At 37.6% G+C, this 25613-nt stretch overlaps 2 protein-coding genes across 3 annotated transcripts in view; one reads left to right on the forward strand and one right to left on the reverse strand.

Annotated features, from left to right (window-relative positions):
* The first annotated feature begins 12794 nt into the window (after positions 1 to 12794).
* Positions 12795 to 14275, forward strand: NKX2-4 (NK2 homeobox 4). Of its 2 annotated transcripts, XM_075266584.1 has the most exons (3): positions 12795 to 13318; positions 13474 to 13901; positions 13974 to 14275. In XM_075266584.1, exons 1-3 carry the CDS (start codon positions 12949 to 12951, stop codon positions 14139 to 14141), a joined length of 966 nt encoding a protein of 321 aa, XP_075122685.1. In that variant the 5' UTR covers positions 12795 to 12948; the 3' UTR covers positions 14142 to 14275. The 2 variants fall into 2 exon arrangements, with proteins under 2 accessions (XP_075122685.1, XP_075122683.1); XM_075266582.1 differs by having other exon boundaries at positions 13474 to 14275.
* Positions 14276 to 19561: 5286 nt separating this feature from the next.
* Positions 19562 to 25613, reverse strand: part of XRN2 (5'-3' exoribonuclease 2) — a 49030-nt gene continuing 42978 nt past the window's right edge. The window contains exons 28-30 of the mRNA XM_075267609.1: positions 22025 to 22088; positions 20465 to 20561; positions 19562 to 20059 (exon numbers count right to left, since the gene is read on the reverse strand). Coding sequence (XP_075123710.1) covers positions 19997 to 20059; positions 20465 to 20561; positions 22025 to 22088 — 224 coding nt within the window. The 3' untranslated portion in view covers positions 19562 to 19996. The remainder of the gene's footprint in view (positions 20060 to 20464; positions 20562 to 22024; positions 22089 to 25613) is intronic.

Raw genomic sequence — 25613 nt, forward strand, 5'->3', positions numbered from 1 at the left:
TCAGTGCGTGACCCAAGCTGAAGGCAGAACTGTATTCATTTCATTATCATTTCATGTAATTATTCTTTCTCTTTGGTAGTAGATGTGTCCTTGGATTTGAATAGTTTTTCTATGTTGGTTTCAACTCATATCTTGAATAGTCATTAACATAACTAGTTCCTAGTAATAAAACCCAATGACAATTCCATGCAGAGAATATAGTTCTAGATGGGTCCAGTCCCTTTGTGTTCCATTGTTTACAATGTTCTGGCCATTATTAATTATAATAAAAATTGTAATATATAAATGTATACATTATTATAAACTTTGTACCAGTCTAATGAAAATCTGACAATGTCATAATTTGTTATAATAGTAAATCAGCGAAACATTAATTTTATCACATATGTATCTCTAATATCACAACATATTTATTTATTATTCTTACTTATATAGCGCCATCGTATTCCGCAGTGCTTTACAGACATTGACATATAAATAATACACAAATAATAAATAGGTCTATTCAGTGTGTGTTTGTGTGTGTGTATATATATATATATATATATATATATATATATATATATATATATATATGATAGAAAAGATTTTATTTTATTATACTTAAATTATAAAACACACAACATCCTTCTGTAAATGGAGATTGACATTACTAAAATATGTAAAATAATATATACATCGGCTTTCCTTTTGCATCATGACCCTCATTTCAATGTTGTGATGATCTTGTACTGTGATACAGCAAGACAAATATGACTTTATCTTCATACATAAAGAAAGAACAAACATACAAGTCACACAAGTTATACTTACTGTTAGTATAGAGATAGAATAGGATCCCTTGCATGGAGCCTTTCTTAGATATTGTTGAATTGAGGACATGTAAAGAATACAGTTCAAGGTGTTTACATGACTTATATGGAAGGTGTTAATAAAGAAATATATGTATATTTGCAACAAAGGATGCTTGGAGTCTGATAACAATGGGACTGTTTGTGAGATTCTTACAAGGTGCTCTCTGGAACATATGAAGCTTTATGATCTCAATAAAGGACATGAGAAAAAAGAAACATCTAACCTGCTGATATGAAACTATAGTGTCCAGGGCATGGGGTCTTCTATTACCAAGAAAGTGGTCAGAACAATATTGGTTTTGTTATTATTAGTTAAAGGGAACCGATTAGCATGAAATGGAGTCCAATCTGCAGGCATCAGAGCTGAATTAAAGGGGTTGTCCAAGAGTGCACCATTACTTGACACCACTGCCAACAACTGTTTACCCTGCAATACTGTACCAGAACTAGCTCAGTTCTGTATACCATGTATCAGCCCAGGAAGTTACTGAAAGCTCAGTCGCCTTCAAGTGAATAGACCTGAGCTTGCAATAACTTTCTCAGTTGCTACAAAATGTAAGGATGCTATACAAGCTCCAGTACTCTGTGTCATTGCAAACATCTAAACTTTTGGCGTGCCAAACATGCTTTAAATACCCTTATGGACACTGCTCACATGTATCTTGAAGATGGACCTTCAATGTTGGGAAGTATTTTTTCTTTTTGCGAAAGGCTAGCTAAATAGTAGACTTAAAAATGACATATAAGTACACAATAAACACAGACAATATAGAAATAGAAACATGATATAAATAAAGAAATGAGAACTCATGCAGTATGTATAAAAAGTTACATCAAATGTTATATAAAGTGCTAATATGCCAGTTATATCAAGAAGATAAATGGAATCATCTTGGTGTGTAACAAGTGCTGATACTACAAACAATGAATCATCCATAAATATATATATATATATATATATATATATATATATATATATATATAGGAGTATATAATGGATATATAAGCAGAGGACTCATCTATCAATTGTAACCAGGTGTACAAAAAAACCCTTGAATTTATTATAAAGCAAAAGGTCAAAACAGATGGAGGATATCCTGCAATGTGAACTTGTACCAGGCCCCCCATATAAGAGGGGCATGTTACTATGGTTACTGCACACTGTCTTGGTCTATCTATGGCATGTCTTAGTCACTATTGATTAGAATAAAGCAAAAATAGGGAGAATCAGCCACAGAAATACATCCTTATAAAAAAATATCCAGGGAAATAAATCCTTGCAGCTAACCATGATGTAACATGGCCAATACACAGTGTCTAATACTTATATCATACAGTAATACACAACAAGCCACGCTCAGTAGTCAATCAATTGTTTTAATTATGTAGTAAAATTACTAAATGTAATGAGGGAATCCATCCAGGTAAGTCTTCACATCAGTGTTTTACATTCAACTCCTGCAACTAAGAAGAAGAAGGAAAAACAATTAATCTATTATAATAATCTTATTGTGTTGTAAACATTCTGCACATTACCACATGAGGTCTATGAGGATTGGAAAACAACATTAACATACCATGAACACTGACATCCACTTTCAAAGCATTGGGCTTCAGAGTATTCAACTGGTCAATCCACTGAAACACTCTAAATTTAGGAATCTGTGTCCTGTTCCCACCCATGTACTTGGGATAAAGCTGCAGTATTAAGAACATCCACTACCAAAAACATGGGCAGTATCTGGACCCAGTGCAAATAGTGAGAAGGCTATTGTGCTTTGTACAAGCACTGTGATCCCTTGGAACAGCTGATCGATCGGGGTGCTGAGATGAATCCCCAGCAACCTAATATTGGTAACCTATCCTAAGGATAAACCATCAAATTGGATAAGAAGGGTATCCATTTTAAGCTATCTGTAATATGAGGATATTACACTGAACTGTCTCATAATACGGGTAAGTTCTGTAGACTGCTCTTCTCTTTCATCATAGAAACAGAACAATAGGCTGAACAGTGAAGATGGAGCCGTCAACAAATCCCAATGGGACCTCATTCAATATAATGCCATTTGTTGTATATCCGCTGGGTTCTCCAGCTTTTTGACAAATGATAATGGCTTATGTGCAGCACTTTTTCAACCACAATTTTTTATAGACTTGTCAAAAAAGGTTCCTAACAAAGCCTTCAATGCAGATGTGAACAGGGCCTTATTGTGATTTACTGAAACTTTTCATGTATGTTACCCCATTGTTAGGTATCAGGAACTAAATCATAGCTAAAGAATACCAGCATTAGGCTCCAAATTGAGGAAAAGCAGCTTTTTTTTTTTTTTTTGGACTGTTTTGAAAAGGAATGGAAAATATATAGGAAGTTCTTATACTTTTGCCTTCTGTTCAATCCACTCTTGGCTTTGGCTCACAAAAACGCTGCAAAATCTGTAACAACAACAACAAAAAAAAGCTGCTTTTCTGCAACGTGGGGCCTCAGCCTTAAGCCGGGGCCCCACGGGACATAGATGCGCGATTTGCCCGCAGCGGAGACGCTGCGGGAAAAATTGCGGCGTTTTACAGTGCAAGCAAAGGAGATGGGTTTCATGCGAATCCCATGCCCACTTTGCAGAAGAAATCGCAGCATGACAAATATATCTATGGAAACGCCTGCGGCTTTCCCGTAGATATAATGGGAAGAGAAAGTCTGCAGAGGAAAACTCCGTGAACTTTCTCTTCAAAGCGCTGGGAAAGAACCGCAATGCGATCACGCAGCGGTTCTTTCCGCAGCGCTTTAACACTGCGATTACGGCCCGTGTGGCCTTAGCCTTAAGTGGTTTTCCAGCCCCTAATGCATGTATCGTTTGTTTGTTTGTCGGATACAGATATCCACAGAATACAGGTTTCGGATCCACAGATACAATACTGATGACATATAAGCTGTATGAAACACAGATTAGGGGTCAGAAAAACCCAATAAATTCCTAACTTGAGCAGTATCTCTGTGTTATGCTATGGGTTGACCTTGTTCAGTATTACACAGGAGCACTTCCTTTGGTACAGTATAACGGATTATTTGGACTGATATTGCCAAACATGTTATCTAATTTGTACTGTATCTTTTATTGGTTATACTCATTATGGCAAAATGCTCCTGAGATGGGACCAGCTATATAGTTACATATAGATACATAGTAGAAGAGGTTGGATGAAGACATGAGTCTATCAAGTCCAACCTATAACCCTACAATCCCCTACAGTGTTGATCCAGGGGAAGGCAAAAAAAAAACCCCATGAAACTCATGCCAATTGCCCCATTTCAGGGGAAAAAAATCCTTCCTGAGTCTAATCTGGCAGTCAGTATAAAAACGCTGGATCTATGTGTATTTAAATCTAGAGTCCATAACCCATAATATTGTTCTCTGACATCCCTCCCTGAACTTTACTGGTAGAACTTATGATAACATCCAAGCAGCGCTGCTCTATACTGTTCCCTTAATTCCCATAGAGGAGAATGAGAGGAATGGAAACAGCGTAGCACATGAGACTATGCTGCTTCTTTAAAAGTGAAGCTATGGAAACAGAGTAGCGTCCATCTCCATTTATGGTAGTTATGGGCACAGCTTGACTAGTTATCACCATAAGTTCTGGTCCTTAGGACTGGGATAGGGAACAATAATTCCCATCTCTGAAGGAATTTGCTGAGATGGAAATAATTTGTTAAGAATCAGACCCCATGTTGCAGAAACACAGCTTTTGTGTTGCAGATTTTGCTACAGTTTTTTCAGCCAAAGTCAAGAATGGCTAGAAAAGGAATGGGAAATATCTAGGAAGTTCTTATAATTCTACCTTCTACTTAATCCACTCCTGGCTTTGGCTCAAAAACCGCAGCAAAATCTGCAACCAAAGAAGCTGTGTTTCTGCAATGTGGGGCCTTAGCCTAAGGTAGAAAAATCCCATTTCATTTCTATTGTGTATTCTTTGCAGACAGGAGTGACGTCATCTCAGCTTGATTGTAGAAAGGGCTTAGTAACCCCCTTAGTCAGTTTAGCTTGGGCCCCTGGAATTGTGCAGTAAAGTAACTTTAGATGTTGCTTAGAATATCTCCACTGCTACTCAATGGGAACCTGTATCAATGGCTGAAACTTTGATATTGGCAGAAAGTAAGGACCAAGTTTTTGAACGGTAAAGGGGACTTAAAGCCCAAGTCACCACAAATACATCCATAGAGGAATGGAGAGAGTGAAGAGCAGATCCCAATCTTGTCAATGTGGTAGAGAAATTAAGAGGCATTAGAGATATCTTGTAAGTGGATGCTGCAGCTTTAAGTAACTGTGCCTCCTTGGGTGACATTGCATGGGGATCCTAGTGTGTCATCTAGAAATGGGTGGTCTAAATAGCATATAGGGCCATTTGTTATGCCATCTTGGTTTAGTACCATATGCAGTTTCTAGGCTACAAGTAGAACGAACGGCAATTTAATCTTTTTCTCAGCCCCCCATCCCTGATCCACTAAGGGGTCTAATACAAATTTTTGTCAATTAACAAAATGAAGTGAATGAACAAAAGTGAAATCTAAATGAAATCAATATTTGGTGTGACCTTTGCCCTATGAAGGAGGAGTCCTGGAAGTGATGATATGGCCCCCATAGAGCCCAGTCTGCCTGGGATTACCGTATTTTCCGGACTATAAGGCGCACATAAAAACCTACGATTTCCTCAGAAATCGTAAGTGCGGCTTATAGTCCGGTGCGGCTTATATATGGATGGAAGCGGCGGCAAAGACTGCGTGCCGCTTCCATACATACATAAAAGGCACCGTAAGGGTGCATTCACACTACAGAACGCCGGCGTGTAATCACAGCCGTACACGCCGGCGTTACAGCAGGGCTGCCGGACACTTCCTATTCATTTCTATGGGAGCAGGCATGCGAGCGCTCCCTATAGAAATGAATGGAAAAAAGCAGTCCATTCATTTCTATGGGGAGCGCTCGCATGCCTGCTCCCATAGAAATGAATAGGAAGTGTCCGGCAGCCCTGCTGTCACGCCGGCCTGAAACAGAACGTGAAACTTACCCAGCGGTGCAGGGCGGGCGGGCATTCAGGCCTCCTCTGCCTCCGATGTTCCGTCCTTCTCCTCCGGCGCTCGCTGATAATGGCCGGGGCGCATGCGCAATATCATAATGCTTCTACTGCGCATGTGCCCTGGCCATTATCAGCTTGCGAGCACCGGAGGAGGACGGAACATCGGAGGAAGAGGAGGCCTGAATGCCCGCCCACCCTGCACCGCTCGGTAAGTTTCACATTCTGTTTCAGGCTTTTATTTTAAAACGGGGGGGGGGGGGGGGTAGTTTAATCTAACGTTTACGGTTGGGCTCTATCAGCATGATTTTGCTGATAGAGCCCCTCCTCGCCTGCCGAGCGCTTCCAATAGAAGCGGCTGGCACGCGGGGGGTTAAGCGGCCGCTGGCAAAGTCTGCCTGCCGCCGCTTTCAATAAGATATAATGCGCACCGGACTGCGGCTTATAGTCCGGTGCGCCTTATATATGAACCGAGACGGACTATAAGGCGCTCATGGGCAATGCGGCTTATAGTCCAGTGCGCCTTATAGTCCGTAAAATACGGTACATAAAGAGTAGCAGAGTTTTCTAAATATTGCAGAATTTATTACCGAGTGTACTTTCCTGTATTGCCTTTCCTGCATTTGTAGTTCTTTTACCCATTGTTATAGTGGTTGCTATTTAAACCTTTATATTTCATGTGATATATACGTGTAATATGTGCTAAATGTTTTGAATAGATTCTCTTCTCAGGGGGTGGAAACATTCTATAGAAGTCTACCACAAACCCTGATGTCCTACACATAAACTAGTCAGTCATTGAAACATAATAATGATAACCAATATGGAGAAATTTATCCAAGTCTCCTGTTATACTACCCAGTCAAGAATTATTTTGTGAATGTTCCTGGGGTTTGCTTGTAAGTTAATTTTGGTCTGAACCAGAAGTGCTATTGTTATACTCTGTGGTCTCTTCGTTGAAGAATAACAATATACACTTATCCATATTCTCTCTCACCTCTCCAGAACTCCCTTGCTGTATCCAGTATTCTTTCCTGGGCATCTTCTGGTCTCCTCTATGACGTCAGTAGCGCAGGTCACCACCGAGATCCATGATTGGGCCTCGGCAGTCATGTGGAAAGCCAAAACATCATGATGCTTTGACATAAGCACAGACCTCAATGGCAATGTACGGCCATTGACATCACAAAGGAGGCCAGAACAAGCCAATGAAAGAGCTGAGACACTGGAAGGATGCCCCGGAGAGGTGAGGGAAGGTCAGTAGGAGTGTGAATTATTTTTTCCCACCACCCCTGGGCCTCTGAAGAGAAACCAGTATACAACAATGATTCATGGGTGGTGAACCCTAAAAGGATCAGGTTCGGCTGTACTGAAACCTTTTATAAAAGTCAGAAAGAACCCAGCTTGTTACAAATCAGTCTGGTCATTTCTAGTCAATATATTTAATTCCCAAATCCCACCATCTCCTCCACTCATTTGGGATGATCTTCAATAAGACAGGATGTCTCCTACTATTAAGAATCTCCAGATATAAGGTGATAATTATTGGCAGATTAGGGATACCTTAAGACCTAGGCTGTTCACAAAACCTGGTTAACACTACAACTCCTAGCATGCCATCAACGGCAGGTGCCAAGATTTGCTAAGAGCCATAGTTTTCCAACATATGGAGGATCATACGGTTATTAAAGGGGTTATCCATTCAACAACCCTCAGGGTGTCTTTAGTGTCTTAGACAGGGCACTGCAGTTTGAGAATTACAGGTGCTACACATGGATGACATCTGTTTTACATCTATGGAGGCTCAATGTCTGCCCCTTTGGGGTCCTTGGGGAGTTTGGAAGAGTCACTGTGTAACTGGGACACTTTATTCGCCAAATAGTAGCCGGGTCTTTTTTCTTTTCTTTCTGCAGACAGTTTTAATAAATCTTCTTCTGTATGTTTGGGCAGTTATGGAGAAATATCTAAATCTTACACCGAGACTAGAAAAAGATTAGAAAAGAAGCCAAGAAAAAGGTTAAGTAGCAAATTGTTTACTAAATTATATTTTTAATGACAAAGTGCAGTCAGTTTATATATGACCATTTAGGACAACCCTGAGGATGAGACGTCACAATAACATCCATTCGATAAAATAATTTCAAATCGAGCCATTAATATTAAAATATTGTAAAAAGAATGTTACAAGGTCTAATTATTTATCCCATAAATCTAAACCTTACACTTTTTTCTTCTTCGAAATTCACTTGTAATACACCTATTGTCCAGGCATTACCCACCGTACAGCGGTAACTAGTACAACGTAGGCAGGAGCCATCTATATACAATGTAATGTTTCCATGGATACACAATGCATCCCTTACCATAGGATGGAAATTGGCTTAGTGATTAGCCAAGACTTTACAAGTATTCCCCGCACTGCTCGGAAGATATTTAATTGCAATGTTGCTTTTGTTTTCAGTTTCCAATTATAAAAACAGAATTAGACCAAAAGCTTCATTCGGAATATTTGGAGTATCGGGCTGTAATCGCTCAACAATTCCATTTAGTGCAGTAACTACATATCTGAAATTGGGTTTCATTACTGCAAAATGTATTTGTTAAGAAATAGATGACGTTCACAGCAAGTGGGCACAGTGGGTGGATGGAAAGCTATGGATGGATCAACTGCTAGATATATGAGACATAGATAGATAGATAGATAGATAGATAGATAGATAGATATGGTTAGAGATATATATGGATAGATAGGATAGATATTCAGATATATATGGATGGATGGATGAATGGATATTCATTCAGATAGATAGATAGATAGATATTCAGATATATATGGATGGATGGATATTCATTCAGATAGATAGATAGATATGGATAGAGATAGATAGATATTCAGATATATATGGATGGATGGATGGATATTCATTCAGATAGCTAAATAGCTAGATATGGATAGAGATAAATAGTATGGTATAATAGAGATAGATAGATAGATAGATAGATAGATAGATAGATACTATCATCTATCATACTAAATGGGTTTTCCCACAAATTTCAATTTGTAGACAAGTTAAACATTTTTGCAAATATGAATAATTAAAAATATTTCTCTCTAACTATCTTAGTGCTGACAGTCATCTTGATCAGTTGCCAATAATTATGACTATTAAAACAAGAATTTCCTATGATCAGAAACTCAGTAATGTTTTCCTTATTGTGGACAGGTTCTCAAGAAGGGACACTACATGTATGAGAAGATAACCTGGCCACAATAGGGAAATCATAGCTGGGTTTCAGACTATAGAAAGTCCCTACATTCGCAGTCATATCCACTGGCAACTGATCAAGACAAAAGGCTGTCATTACTGAAACGAATAGAAAAAATTGTGAAAATTCTGCAGAATGTTTAATTATTATTTTGCTTGTCTTTAAATTAAGTACGGTTATGTTTAAGGAAAAACCCCTTTAAATCAATAATGTTTGGTCACTTATATTCCAATAAATGTGCCACACTGAATGATATTGACTGTAGGAAGTGACTATTCCATTGTAGCCACTTCCATATCAAGCACATGCTTACAAATATATACACAAAAAGTTGATACAATGCAGAAATTAAACAATTCATTCTTATACATATTTTTGCATTCTATGAAACACATTAGCACTGACCAGATCCTGACATAGCGCAGCGTAGGCTCATTATATTCTCTTTTTGTTATTATATTTTTATATCTACTATTAATATCATTGACTGTAATGTTACAGAGAATATCAGAGAACACATTCGACAAACAGAGAAGGAAATAATAATAATGACAATTCGTCTATAGAAATATTGTCTGCTTCCTGCATTACATCTCATAGCCGCTAATTCATTGGCACCTTATGTATCTACGAGGGGTATAACTCGTATCATCTGCCCCCAAAAATGCCCAAACCATTTTACCTAACACAAAGCACAGAGTTCTCAAGAAAATGAGAAAAAACAGAGGAGTCAGTGCTTGACCTGAGCTGGCGGCAGAACTGTATTCATTTCATTGTCTATTCATGTAATTATTCATTCTCTTTAGTGCTACTGAATTTTAAAGATTCGTCCTTGGATGACAATAGTTTCCGTAATTTTTTTCTATGTGGGATTCAGTTCATACCTTGAATAGCCATTAACATAACTAGTACCTAGTAATGAAACCCAGTGACAATTCACCACGAAGAATACAGGACTAGATGAGACCAGTTCCTCTTGCTCGGTCTTATTGTTTGTAATATTCTGTATATTATCAAGTCCAATAACAATATAATTCTATATTTATAAGAATAAAATTCATTAGGAATAACAAACACTTATAGGTTTATCCAATATCCTTACACACGCACATGATTCATTTATGTATAAAATAGAAGTATAGATATATAGCACATACTATAAAACCGACACAAAGATCAATAACTTTATGGATATACATAAGGCAGAAACATAGAAATATAGATAACTAGATAGACATATATGAGCTGATGGATGGAGATAGATAGATGATAGATAGATAGATGGAAGAAGAGACATGAGATAGATTCGTATTGTACTGTAAATGTAGTAAAGTTAACTGTACATGACTAAATCCAACATTGAGACTAGTGTTAATAAATGCATAAAAGAATATGTACGTTGACTTTGTTTCCGCTCCTTGACCCCCATATCAATGTTGTGATGACAGTGTAATGTGATACTATAGGACATATGTGATGATACCTTCATATACATCAAGAGCACAAACATAAGACACTGAGGCTATACTTACCGTTGGCATGGTGTCACAATAGGATCCCATCCATGATAGCTCCCCCAGCTATGGCATTGTTGAATTGAGGGCATGTAAAGAATACAGTTCAAGGTGTTCACCAAGACTCAGAAGAAAGGTGTTAATGAAGAAACATATGTACAATAGGCAAAAAAAAAAAAAAAGATGGTCGGAGTCCGATAATAGTGGCATTGCTAAAAGGCTAAATGTAGAACATATAAAGCTTTATGATCTCCTCAAATCAAAGAGTTAAACCCTTAATGGGTCAAACCATTGAGCCGTCTCTCTGGCACTTGGTAAAGTAGCTCTCAATATGACTCAGGCCTCCTGAGCACTCTCTGACCCTCTTACACATATCTACAGAACCCCTCATGTACAGAGATACAAATAATGAGAGCAACACACACCTTTTATTTCTAGTTTTAAGGAGCTAAGGGGGGAAAAAAAATCTCCATTCTTAGCTCATGAAGATCCATTAACTAAATTTTTCCATGTGCTTGGTGCAGAGCACCTATGCCAGTCATGGCTCCTTAGACCACAGCACAAGACTTACCCCATCCCAACATCCAGATCTGAAGTCAAACTAACCCAAATATCCAGAATACTAAGAACTGTACACCCAAGGAAGGAGGAGGAACATAGAACCTACTCATGTACCACCCAAAACATGGGGCCCTCTGACATCCCTACTACGTCTGCTTTAAAATAGTTTGTCTTATACTAGTAACATTTTTAATTTATGTAAAACATTGGAATAATATTAGTTCTAATATTATATTCTGAGATATTACTACTACTAGAGTTATTGGTATTATTACTATTATTATTGATTCAATACCCTTAAGAACATTGCTTTGACATATCCTGAAGATTATACATCATGTATCACCACTAGGAAGTTTTGTTTCCTTACGGAAACTTCAATAATAAGAAATTAGAATAAGATACAAGAACAGGATGGACATAGGCAATAAAGGTTGGAAATATTATTTTCTGTTGTTTTATCATAAAATGTGTACAATTTTATGTTGCCGTCTACCAGAAATATCCCTTTTTAAATGGAATATGGTCAGAAAGATATATAAATATAATTAAAAATATTGTATCTTATACTGTTATAACATAATGATAACTATAAAAAAGGTACAATTTTATCTCATGTACACTAGTATCAGAAGTATTCTTTACAAATGGGATATAGATAGAATGATAAAAGATAGAATTTAATAGGTAATAATCACTGTAAACAAAAAAGTACAATTTTTATCTCTCTCCATTTTAATACCATATTTAGTTTTACGCTTTTGTCCAAATAAAATGTCAAAGTGTATTTCAGTATATTTTACTGCTGCTGTCCTATAGAGCAAAGTATAATAGTTGTATTGTTCTAAGTAATAAGTGAGCCATACATCGGCCACGATATGTTGACATTTAATAATACTTTATGCATAGAGGGTGCGATCCACGGTAGATACTTTACAGATGTTACACAATGACAGCTATGTGAGTGCTAATAAATATTAGTCATACACCGCTTCTCTTTGGCACCACAAATAAGATGTCTATGAGTTCTGGAAACAATAAGTAGAGTGAAGATTCCTGGAATGTGCCCTGAGCAAACACTGAGTCGTATACAACTTGTTGCTGCCAATTGTTCTTACATTTTGGTGTCTACCATTAAGAAACATGAAAACATACTTACATTTTAGGGTGGAATGTTCTCCTTGGTCTCTCAAAACACTTTGAGAATCTGCACAAGGGTCCTGTTTCTCCAGGTTTCTCAGCAGGTAGAGACGTCAAACTATTTTAGCCTGTCTACTCCTTATTATTCATAGATGTTGAGAGTTATTTACATCCCTGGCCCAGGAATGTGCTTTGAGGAATGGCTCTAGCTGGCTTACATTAGGGTCTTCATTAGGAAAGTAACTGCATCTTTAGTCAATTATCTTGGAAATGTGTGAATGAGTATTGTGTGATGGTCTCCTGTTGCCCCTCCCAGGCCTCCCCCTTCCCTCCCACTTCAGTGAGTGTTGTAAACCTGGCTACAGGCTAAAATAAACCCGAGATAAGAGAGCTTAGGTCTCGCCTACTTTGTAAGGCGATCAATCGGATCTCAGGCGTCCTCCAAGCACTCTCTTACGTAGACAACATCCATAAGGAGAAAGAATTGACACTACACAAGGCTGATCAGATCATCAGTTTTTTACCTGCTTGGTTGCTGAACCATGTCGTTGAGCCCAAAGCATACTACACCTTTTTCAGTGACCGACATCCTGAGTCCCATTGAAGAGACCTACAAGAAGTTTGGTGGCATGGACAACACTGGTAACCTGAGCACCTCTCTAGGAGCCTATAGACAGACTCACGTCTCCCAAACAGGGATGCAGCAGCACTCCATGGGCCATAATGCCACAGTCACCACCACCTATCACATGCCACACAGTGTTTCCCAATTTTCACATGGTGCAATGGGTGGTTACTGCAATGGAAGCATTAGCAATATGGGAGATATCTCTACTTATCAAGATACCATGAGGAATAGCGCAGCAGCTACTGGCTGGTATGGAGCCAACCCAGACCCCAGATACTCAACAAGTAAGTACGATTTATTTTCTTGTTATGTCTACTAAGTTAGGTTATCGGTTCTAAATAGCTCATGTATAGATATCAAAACTAAGTCACATTTTAGGACGAGTGAAATGTTGGATGAAGGACTTGCAATGTCAACAAGCTAACAGCATGTATATCAGTTTCTAGATTCATGGGACCGTCTACTGGTATGAACATGGCCGGAATGGGCACTTTACAAGGTATAGCAGAAGCTGCCAAGTCAATGGCTCCCCTTCATGCGGCTCCTAGAAGGAAGAGAAGAGTCCTTTTCTCTCAGGCTCAAGTGTATGAACTGGAAAGGAGATTTAAGCAACAGAAGTATCTCTCAGCACCAGAAAGAGAGCACCTGGCAAGCATGATCCACCTTACCCCTACTCAAGTAAAGATCTGGTTCCAGAATCACAGGTATAAGATGAAAAGACAAGCAAAAGACAAGGTCACGCAACAACTTCAGCAAGAAAGTAACCTGTGCCAACAACAATCACCTCGCCGAGTAGCTGTGCCCGTCCTTGTAAAAGATGGCAAGCCGTGTCAAAACAGTTCCAACAGCTCAACAACTGGACAACAAGTAACACAGCAACAGCAAAACAACTCCAATGGTGTATTGTCTTCTTCTAACAGCTCTGTACACCAGCACCAGAATCAACAGGTTAACTCTTTAAATCAAGCTCCAGATTTAGAAGAAATGTCCCCTAGCCCACAATCTCTCCATAACCAGGTGGCCAACATAGCACAGATGGACACCTCAAGTGTAGACTACAGCAATGGTATGGTCAATCCTGGCATGCTCTATGGAAGAACGTGGTGAGGTTAAAGCCTTGTGCATCTGGATTCACCTATAGGTCGAGAGCTACTGACCATCTCTTCGTTCCAGCAAAGTCTGCACCTTCACGGGGACTGCAACAATGACATGTCATTTCTCTTCTTTACTATAGACTGCAAAAACTGACAATAGGGCTTGACGCAGCTTTAGTAATATATTACGAAGGACATTGCAATCTGATGCACATCATCTTCTATAAACTACGGTGATAGTTCAATAAAACAAGAACAGGAAAAAAAGCAAAACAATCCTAAAACGTAAAGCAAAGAACCTTTATATTTTTCTTACGGCGAGATAAATGTGACAATATTTTATTGACACAACGACTCAGTCAAAAAGAGACTCCATTCAGCTCAATGCAGGACAGACTGACCAGGCTGTTACTACGTGTTTAATAAACTTTTCCAGGATAGTATTTTATAGACATCCTCTTTACAGTATTTTATAGATTTTTTTTTTTAATTGTTATTCTTGTTTTTCGGATGTTACGTGTTCTATGAAATAATACAACTGTAATAATATTTATAGAAAATTCCGTAAGTAGCTGCAATGTATTGCTGAGTATGGTATATTTTATTTTTACATATTTTAGTATTTTACATAATTAATGTAAAAAAAAAAAGTGTCAAAGTGTCAAAACCTCCCCAAAATAGGAAACCATTGACAGGAGATTTCTGTTCTTCACAATCTAGATTAATTTAATATAAATCAGATATCCAGCAATGGTACAACTGTATTTGCAGATACTGACAGTTCATCGGTTGTTACGATATTTGGGTTTTTCATTGTTGAGCTCTCATGAACCTGTCCTGTATTTATTATGATTATTATTTCTGACACTTCTGCATTGTTTTAATGACTTCCATTGGTCGGATTTGTTTTGTAAATGTTTGACCTATTGTTACCAACAGGGAAATTCACATTTAATTATTAAGACACGGCTAAATAATAATAATTTAATAAAAAAAAAACAAAAAAACACAACACCTAACTTGAAGCGCATGTCTGATGATTTGGTTGATGCGGCGGATGATAGAATGTTAAGTTTGCATTGTACGTTTGGCGTTTTGTATTAGTCCAATTTGATTGCTATGCCACTAACATATTTGCAAAAGCTACACTGAATTTCGTTATGTATTACCTCAAAGTGCACAGTCAGACCAATTCTGTCTTCTATATGAAGCATAAATTAATACGTGGTTCTGTGATATGCAATGGATCTGACAATGCATCGTAATTGGGTGTCAGATGCATTAGGGTGATGGATCATAGTGGACCTTATTGATAATGTTGATTAACCTCTGTTGTACATGGGAGCAGCAAAGCAGGTGCAATAAGCAAGGAAAGGGGTTAATCTACCATAAGGACACATTCCTAACAGAATGTAGAAGTAGTGGTGGTGGTGGGGGTATTGAAGCCATGGATCTTTGTTTCTTTTCAGCAGACATGCCTGTAAGCTTTGCAGTTCAGATCTTTAATAAGCATACGAATGTAGTGACTAGGTGAACCTCATTAACTGAAGAGGGGGATAAGTGTCCCTGCACAGAACAGTCCAGAAAGGGTACTTGGCCCAAGCAGAACAAAAGCAAAACCTAAAGTTCAGCTGCATCTCACAACCTTCCATAATACACCCACAGCCTAGAGATATTACAATGTCCAAACTACTGAGGTCTGCATTGTTGTGACCAGTTTGGTCTAAATTCAACCAAAAACGTGGTTGCTATACAAAGGAGTGGAGGAGGTGGCAGGTAGCTTTCCCGACCAAGATTTTAATTAAAATGGAAATTCTAAATTAGATTATCAATATTATTTACTAAAAAATACAAACAACGGTGAAATTTCAACATCTGGAAACTCAGTTTTCTTACTAAGGATGTGATATATGATAGCAGGTAAGCTTGTTTTATATAGAATATATATATATATATATATATATATATATATTTCTATCTGAAAATATGGATGGTGTATATGTATATGATGTGCACACACAGATCTGGATTTAGGATGGTATAATAGATTCTTATTAAACAATATTACTAAGGCTTCACTGAGCAAATGAAAAGAAATAAATCAATCAGCAATGTTCTAACCTTACTAGCACTACCTTATTGATATCGGTGGAGAATGCTCCAATTCCAAATAGTAAACACCCTATGAAAATAAAAGGAAAAGATCAAATTTAAGAAGTAAATGATATACACAGTGGGCTATGGGGTTTTCTTAGTCATTTTATATATTGATATCTGGGATACAATTAGCTTTAGATTATTAGATTTTGCTCAGGAAGATTGCAATGGAAAACAATAGTAAAACTATGAGACAATGCAGCGTAAGGATAGTCATGAGGATCAAGGTAAACTAATGATATAATGATATCAAGGTCATAAGCGTATAGTATAATAGACTTTGCTCCATGGAATGAGAACTGGAGCAGCGGAGCCTTTACATGATTTGTTCAGTCTATTGTTTATTAGTTTAGACTATTTTTTTTTTAGACTTTGTGTAAATATTATTTTTAAGTAATTACAAATCATGTAATATCAATTAACTTCCATATATCATGGCTAATTGATGACATGGCTGTCATAACTACCTTGCTTTACATTTCTATTAATACATAGATTAATGTTTTCATGTTAAATAGTAATATGTAATATCATATAATATGAAAGATAATACAGCAGTTACTTGGAACTCCTATTAGCAAGCCAAGATAATTAGAACGTCAAATACGGTGGTTATATAGATTGTGTCTTTAATTTACCCTAAGGAACAAGATCTGTTATTTAATACGAAATATATCTTACACAAAACTTAATATAAAGTATGCTATAAATGCAATATGTTGGCTATTATCTTATCCAGTATTCAATAAAACTTAGATGTTAACTTGGTGAATTTAGCTGGTTAGTAAAGCCTGTTTACCAAAGGATTACCTCTTCTACTGGCCAGTACCCATCCTGTCCAAGTAGGATAGAAGGGATAAGCTTTTACAGATTGGGGGTCATTTGAGCACAAAAGAAAAAAAAATATACAGAAAACAAATGCACAAATAAGGCACCTGCTATGTAGAACCAACATTGTGCAGCTCTTGACACCAGTAAGGTTACCAGATGACTAAAACAAAATATAACTCTCCGCCATACATGGATGTGCAGAGTAGAGTGTCCGTCTATCTATCCATCCATCTACCTACCTATCTGATCCTATTATTGACTTTCAGAACACTGACAGGTGTAGGTTTGTAAGTAGAAATCTTTTACATCTTTATTTGGCATATGTTTATGACATATTATAGATATCACAGTGGAAGATGCCACAATATTACTTTATATGTTCCTAATATATGTATATAAAGCAAGCCAAGTGTAACGACAAAACAGGAATCTTCTTAAGCCCTATCATTTAGGTTGACGCGTGGATATTTCCTGCGTGTATTTAAATGTGATTGAACATAAAGGTTCTAAAATGAGGAGTAAAGAACAGTCAGGAATGGAGTCCAAAATAACAGTAAGATACCGAAACGTGCTACTTATATTATTGGAACTCCTCTGGATTCTTTACTTAGGCCTCTGGTATGATGTCTCATTATAGGAATTCTGGAAGCATAACAGTAAGATACCGAAACGTGCTACTTATATTATTGGAACTCCTCTGGATTCTTTACTTAGGCCTCTGGTATAATGTCTCATTATAGGAATTCTGGAAGCAAGTGTCATTTTATCAAACTTTCTGGAATATCGGATCCTGGTTTTGTAGTTTCATTATATGTTTATATAGAATGCAAGTTATGTTTGTAAAAAGAGAATTGTATTATGGTTGTGTCTATGTAGCGCTATGTAGACATAAAATGTTTCTTCTGTACAAAGTTAATACGTAGCGCCTTTACTTTAACAGTTGTATAGTAGCTTTAGTGTGTACTATACAGAACTATATCCCGGATGTCAAATAACATTGTTCACATTGGCTACTGCAAACTTTTTCTGAATATGATTTGATACATCAATAGTGGTTAGAAATCTCTCCCCATCTTATATTGAATAATTTACAACTTGCATTCAATTGCAAGCAGAAATACAGTAGGTTGGATGTATGGTTATGTAGATCCTTTGCAGTATCTGTCTAATTTACAGTATGGGATACATTATCTCCTGTGTCTCACACTGTATACATATAGAGTCATATGCTGACAAATCAGCCTTGATAATAGACTGGTATCACCAGCTACCAATTCTGTAGCTTATTGTCAAAGCCGTGTAAAAAGAGCTCTGATGGACTCAAATACTAATCCTTTCAGATGTAACGGTTATGTATTACCCAACACATGGGTAACCATATCATAAATGACGATCAGGAATGGCTACATGACAAATAAGGAAAAGATTTGTGACCTGTGCAGAATCCAATCTGTTTCCAGGTAAAACTACATCATTTATATTTTGCTCAGAATTTGGAATACTGAACTACAACGGCCACAGATCGTGGACATCAGCTAGCTGTTCTAGGAAACCAAAGATGGTTTTAGCGATAATTATCAAGTTAATCCATTAAAATAACTAAAGAATAATCATAAAAAAGCCCCAGAGAAAGAAATTTAAAAAAGTGAGATTTCAGAACGATTTACTGTAGATCTAAGAGCAAAGGACTTTTGGTTTAGCCCTTTCAAGGAACAACATGTTCCCATATGTTTTCCAGTGTCTGTTTGGAGGTCGATCTACTTTAAACAACTGTTTGCCCCATACTAAATAACAGGATAAATAAATTCATTTTTGGTAAAGCCTTTAAATGTGCTATGTGTTTCATTTTTAAAATAATGAAAGTTTATTACTGGATAACCGGAACAAAAATAATTGAATAAAATTAAAAACCAAAAAACAAACAAAAAACAAAAAAAACACCAAAGTACATTTTTTTAATACCTCTTTTTGGGGTTAGGTAGCTTTTATTTAAATTTTGTCTTTGACTTTTTAGAAGGTATTAGAAAATACTAATAAAATCCTCCTGAAAAAGTTAGTAAAAAAATGATGGGGGAAAAAAAAAAAAAAAAAAGAAGACGATCACTTGTAATTTATATGGTTATGCGGTGCTGTTGAGATCATTGTGCAAATGCAAGTGATATGTATAGTCATACAAGAACCAGGAACGTAAAGGTTTGCTTAATCTGAACATACGACTGTTGATGTTTAAACTATTAAAGGAATAAAAAGGTAAAACTTGGCGACGATTTCACAACTTTTAAATAAAAAATTTTTTTTTCCCTAAATTATTTAAGTGACTTGTCAGATCATATACGCAACTTCCTAGAGCTAATGTCTAATGTAAGTATAATGCAAGAAAGAAAACATGACAACTGCAATTTCTATGTATTTATAAAAATCAAGTAGGAAGAAAACAAAAGGACAGTGAAATACAGTTGCAAATAAGGTGTGCATCTTTTTTTTTTTTTACTTAAAATTTCAGACATCAATTGACAAGTTACAAAAAACAAAAAACTTCCCATCAAATCAGGAATGCAGAAGCAGAATCTTCAGCAGCTCTGCCCATGTTGCATGATGCTGTCACAAAAAAAGTTCATGAATACTAAGATTATACACAGTTCCAAACAGAGTACAATAAAATTTCTTACAAATGCCATTTTTGTATTTTTTTTTTTTTTTTAAAACATTAAATAAGATATGACTGATTTGACAAATACAACCTACCAGCACGAACTAAAAAACATTTACACAGCGTTTTTTAATAAAATGTATCAAACAGTCTACCAGCAAAAAAAAAAAAAAAAAAAAAAAAATTGAAAGGGGAAAGGAGAAGAGAAAAAAAAAAAAAGTCCTACAAATTTATTTCCAGTTGTATCTTCCCGACTGACGCGGCGGTGGGTAATTTCTCCCTTGGTTGTAATTCTGAAAAACACATAAAATGAGTTTGCTCTTGTGTCTTTAATCCTGTAAACAAACAGCTTTATAGAGACGAGTCAAAACCTGACAATGATTTTATAACAAAGGCGACGACAACGAAGTAATCACAAGTTAAAATACGCTCAGAACATCCCTAAACACGATGTAAAGAAAGGGAGATTTGTCTGACAAGTGTTACTGTTGTCCAATGAACGCAATGCTACATGGTCAACCAAAAAACTAGTAAGAAAGCTGCAACATTTCTGCAACTCAAAAAAAAAAAAAAAAAAAAAAAAAATATATTTTTTTTTTAATTAATAATGTAAGAGCGATCATACGGTAACCTCCATGGTGAATGATATACAACATGACACCTGGCTAAACAGTAGCCCTAGAAATGTTCTTATTTACCTGCCGATTCCTGTCCTCTCTTTGTTGCTGGTAGTAATTGCTTGGTCCACTAGGCTGATTTGGGTATGGATGGCGCGGGTTCTGCATTCCATAGTTTCTAATAAAAAAAAAAAAAAAAGTTAAAAAAATTGTAAAGATAAAGATGGGTCATTCATTCAAAAATGACTTCTAACAAATAAAGTTTTCGAAATTGAATTTTGAAGGCAGTTTCTCCTAACACACCGTTTTTGTTCGGTTCAGTGGTGTACGCTCTTCCTTCTGAAACACTACGTTTCCAAGTCAAAGTACCTTATCCAAAGGGTAAACATAAGCAACACAGGAGAATGCTTCATTTTCTGAAAGTCCAGACCCTCTAAGGCTCGCTATTCTTTCCAGTTAATTGCAGATTGCAAATGAATTCTTACCGCAAAGAATTTGGAATCTAGGGTAGGGTCCTTGTCCGTTTTTTTTTTTTTTTTTTTCCCATCCATTATTCTGTGCAATATGTCAGAAGGTCTGATCAGGGGGGGAAAAAAAAAAAAAAAAAACCTTTCCAAGTTCTATTGATGTGGTTTTCAATTGACCGCCGTGACCTAGCAACATCAGCACTAATTGGCGTAAGACTGACATTTGGTATACAGTTTATATGGGAACACAAATTTAACATCTATTATGTTCCAGATTGGCTCCCCATATTACTAGCGACAAATGTTTTAATTGCCTTGGTGGAGCAAACCAATTCAGAGAGCCTTGGTGACCCTGTACCTGCATGCTCACACCAGACTAAACACACAGGTAGAAGAACTGAAAACTTTGTATTTTCTGCAATGTGTCGGAGGAGTTGGGCATCTCTGGAAGGAAATAAAAATTGAGGCCAAAATGGAAAGGAAAAAAAAAAAAAAATCTAGCATGAAAGGTAAGTCATGCATTGGAAATAATGTACGACTCATTTATTCCTCTGTGGGGGTTTAGGAGAGTTCATTAGAAGTTTTACAATAGATGGAGACAAGTAGGGACCTTTACAAACTTCTGTGTTTTGTCAGCGAACATATGTATAACATCCCTCATTATTAAACCACGTCACATTCTTTCCATTGCACGCTACTTATTAGTCTGTGGATTCTATAATCCTTCCAGACCCTTCTGCTTTTAATTCAGTCGCGTCTTAAGTAGTTAAAGAAACTGTTTTCAGTGGCAACTAATAACTACTGACCTACAGTGACACTGGCCTACAATGGGCTTGTCAGCCTTGAAAAAGTTGGACCAAAGAAGTTGATTAGTACTTGAAGAGGTTTGTAGCAAGAATCAATAGCGGGTCTGTGCTAACACCGCCGTTCCAGCATGGAGCTTATAAAGTGGAACGCCATTAGTTATGCCTCGTTAATTTCCTTGCAAATCCTGAATAGAAATTTGTTTAGCCTGTCCGACAGACCCAAATCTGTGCTGACTTACAAAACTTTGCGAGGAGATAAAGGCGAGCTATCAATATCCGACGACTGGGAGTCATTTGCACAGGATGTCTATGTTAAAGCGTTCAACTGGAAGCCTATGGATTTGACAGATCTTTTCGTTAAAGCTTACCTTTGTGGTGGTGGCTGGTTAAAGAGAGGCTGGCGACTTGACCAAGAATTAGCTGGTCTAGGGTCTATAGGGAACAGAAAAAAAAGCTATTAGCACGACTTGGAAATTTAGGAACCATAAAATATTGGAAACAGAAACAAGCAAATATTGTCTGCCCCGTCCCAACCAGTCCTATAAACTATATTCCTATATACAAGTTCTAAATCAGAAGGTCATCCTCCAGAGCATTGATCTTTTCGACACCAATGGACAATATTAGGCTTCAGAACACCAACGCCTGAATGGGGACACAAAATAGTAAAAGTGATTGGTGCTCTCCTTTAACCACTCCACCCCCACCACTTAAAAAGAATGAGTTTTTTATTTTTATAAACCTATTTACGTACAGAATTTAAAGCCCCCTGTCCTACAAGACATTAGGCAAGTTCCACCGGTTTTGATGGTATAATACAGCTTATTGCTATCCGGTTCATCTTTCGGCAGACCGTGCGTGTATGTGAGCTGAAGGACCACCCACTCTTTCCTTTGTTTCTGACAATACTACAGTAGAAACACAGCCACAACAAAACAGGCAATTAGATGGATGCTCCTCTTCTACACAAGATTGGCCAGTGCACGGCATGAAAGGCTTCTAATCAATAGATCCTCATTCAGTACACAGCACTCCAGAAATTGTGGAGCTTGCAAATCTTTGGCCTTCTGTGGGATCATCATTGTTTAAGTGAGACCTAATTATAGAGGCCCGGCCAAGTATCTTCTCACTTTCTAATCGATACAGCCATTTTGGCCTTATGCACCAAACATAAAAATAATGTAGAATTGGGAGAAAAGAATCTATTTCTCTCTAGGTAGGTGATAAAAGAACAAAAGGAAGATTACTTTTCTGTTTATTGGAGTGCGGAGACTGGCGATTGGCCGCAGCAGTTATTGGGGTGTAGGTCTACGTCACCGCTAATGGCACAGACTGGTGCCCTTGCTCACAAACAGGTAAGTTGTGCTTTTATTATTTTTAACTGGGTTTTCCACTCTTGGTCCAAATGAGAAAACCCCTTTAGGCTAAGGCCGCACATTGTGGAAACTCTGCGGTATTCCAATTGCTGAGAGTGTAAAATGCAGCATTTTTTTGTGGTTTCGTTTCTCCAAAGTGAATGAGAGTCTGGCTAAACATATCCACGCATTGCAGGAAAAGACAAAAAACACAGCTGTGGAAAAGTTGAGTTTTTGAAAAACGCAGTACTTTAATTTTACCTGCAAAAACGCTTGCGCTTATGCTATAGATTTAGTAAGGGAAGAAAAGCCATAGAGAACAATGCTGCAGGGAAAAAAAAACCCAAAAAACTATTTCTGCTGCGTTCAGCCATGTGGGTCCTTGGTGTTATAGAGAACCTTTTACTATCTCCCACAAGTCCAGCTATTTACATCAATTAATAGCAGAAGCTCCTCTGATTCTGGAACAGTTTCAAAGACTTTTTTGTTCTCTAGCTCCCATCGTTCTTGAACAATCAATGCTATTAGTTTTGTTATCTGATATGCCATTTAGTGTCTGTACTGTCAGGTGGGCGGTGTCAGGCAGGAGGAGACGAGGGCTGTGATTCTGAGCTCCGACACGGGCTGCCTCTGATTGAAGCTCTGAATCACACCCCCTGCCTAGCACGGCCCTTCTGTCATTACAAAGCCCACCTAGCACATCAGGCATCAAAACTACTTGCAGATGTTACTCAGGAATGGTGGGGATAAAAAAGAAGCGAGCTGCCCTTTTTTCACGTGGATTCCGCGGCTGATTCAGCCCCAGCGTCCGACTCTCGACAGCACCCTCTGGATTAGGCTAATTCATTTGGGCCTACTCCAGAGCAAGAAGCCGCGACTGCCGGAAGCAGCGACAGTCGTGGCAGGCGCATTTTGGTCCTATTCTGATGCGGCTTCCCATATCAGAATCAGGACCAAAATACGCCATCCCGTGCCCCATGTGAACTAGCCCGTAAGAGTCAGTCTAAAAAACAGCTGCCAGTGGATAGGTTCCTGGCCCTTTTGGAGGATATAGTCTGTCTTGGGTTTATTTCCAGAATATGTTTCTAGATTTCAGGAAAACCAAGCATTGATCTACAGTGAGCTACCTTCCAAATGGTGGAACTATAACAAGTTGTCTTTTCCACCAATAGTAGTCTGTTTACACAGCCCAACCTGCAGGGGTTTTGATCACCAAGTTCACACTCCTTTGCTTCGGTCTATTACACAAGCAAACACAATCTACATATAAGAGGAACACGTATAACACACAACATGCTATAGGGGACTGTGTCAACAATCAAGCCTCGTATACAGCATGAAGCAGAAGAAATCTTCCATCATGTTGTTTACATTACAGTCAATGGGAACGGACAAAGATTGAGGGGGGTTTGTCTGTGTCTGTTACCCTGCTATAGCTAACGTCCTATGCTGTGACCCTATGACAGATAAAAGCAATGGATATTAATAGTAGTGTGAACGCAGCCTTAAACTTATTACTGTGGTGCTTGATTTCGGAGATATGACAAAGATTATGTAGAAATAAAACTGCATAAATAAACTGATAGACTTAACAAAAATAAAATCCTGTTTATATAATTAGAACAGAGCTAGTCCCGAAAAAAAAAAAAAAAAAGTCATCAGAACACCATCATACCTTTATGTGAATAGTGAGGATGCAGAATAAACTCAGTGGGTACAGGTATACTATTTACTACCTAAGGTATTGTTTGCATATTCATTAAGTATTACAGTATATAGAAGTCAATAGAAATATTTTCAAGGTTTTGGATGAGACATCCTGACCAACCAATAAATTTAAAGGGATTGTCCAATTTCAGGCAAGTAGTGAGAGACAACTGTTATTGCTCGTGTAATAAAAAGGTCTTCAATTCACCAGTACACTTTCTCTACCCGTTGTGTGAAATCTGTTCACACAAGACACTTCTCTTATACCCCCTGCACAGCGGGGAATTTGGGCGGAAAAATACGGTTCATAAATCAGCCAAATTTAATAGCACAAACGCAGTCAGGAGACCAGGACATATAGTGACATATGATTCTAGGAGTCCATGTTTGCCCCCAAGCTTCACTGCTCCTTCAAAGACTACTATGATGCAAAGAGTCCCAATAGCCTGACTGAGTCCTGGCCAGGAAATCTGACCAATGAACAAACTTATTCTAGCCTTAATTCTCCTGTGCCCATGGGGCCATAGTGATGATAAAGGGTTTTGTCTTATAAAGTCATGCTGTATCACCAAGATATGCCCAGAAAACAGTGAAGGGGTGGAGGGAAAAAAAAAAAAAAAAAAGGTCAAAACCCAGCTGATCATAAAGAGATTACATAAACTAGCAACATATCATCAGGTTATAAGAACGAAGTATCCCTTTAGTCATGTACAGTATCAGTCTTTGTTTGTGCTACAGATCGCTCCTACCTAATTCATAATGTGCCTTATATCCCTCTTCGATCACTCTTACACAGCGCTAGGGTAGGTGCAGAGGCTGCTGTGATCACAAGACTTTGTGTAATCTACAATTTATATATTATTACGTCAATGTCTGTAAAGCGCTGTGGAATATG

Source organism: Leptodactylus fuscus, chromosome 3, assembly GCF_031893055.1.
Source record: "Leptodactylus fuscus isolate aLepFus1 chromosome 3, aLepFus1.hap2, whole genome shotgun sequence".
Lineage (NCBI taxonomy): Eukaryota > Metazoa > Chordata > Amphibia > Anura > Leptodactylidae > Leptodactylus > Leptodactylus fuscus.

Bases quoted from the DNA above. Each gene is read 5' to 3' on its own strand.
- NKX2-4 (XM_075266582.1), top strand. From the start codon at position 12,949: ATGTCGTTGAGCCCAAAGCATACTACACCTTTTTCAGTGACCGACATC. The intron at 13,319-13,473 runs GTAAGTACGATT...CATGTATATCAG, and splicing joins AGACCCCAGATACTCAACAA to TTTCTAGATTCATGGGACCG.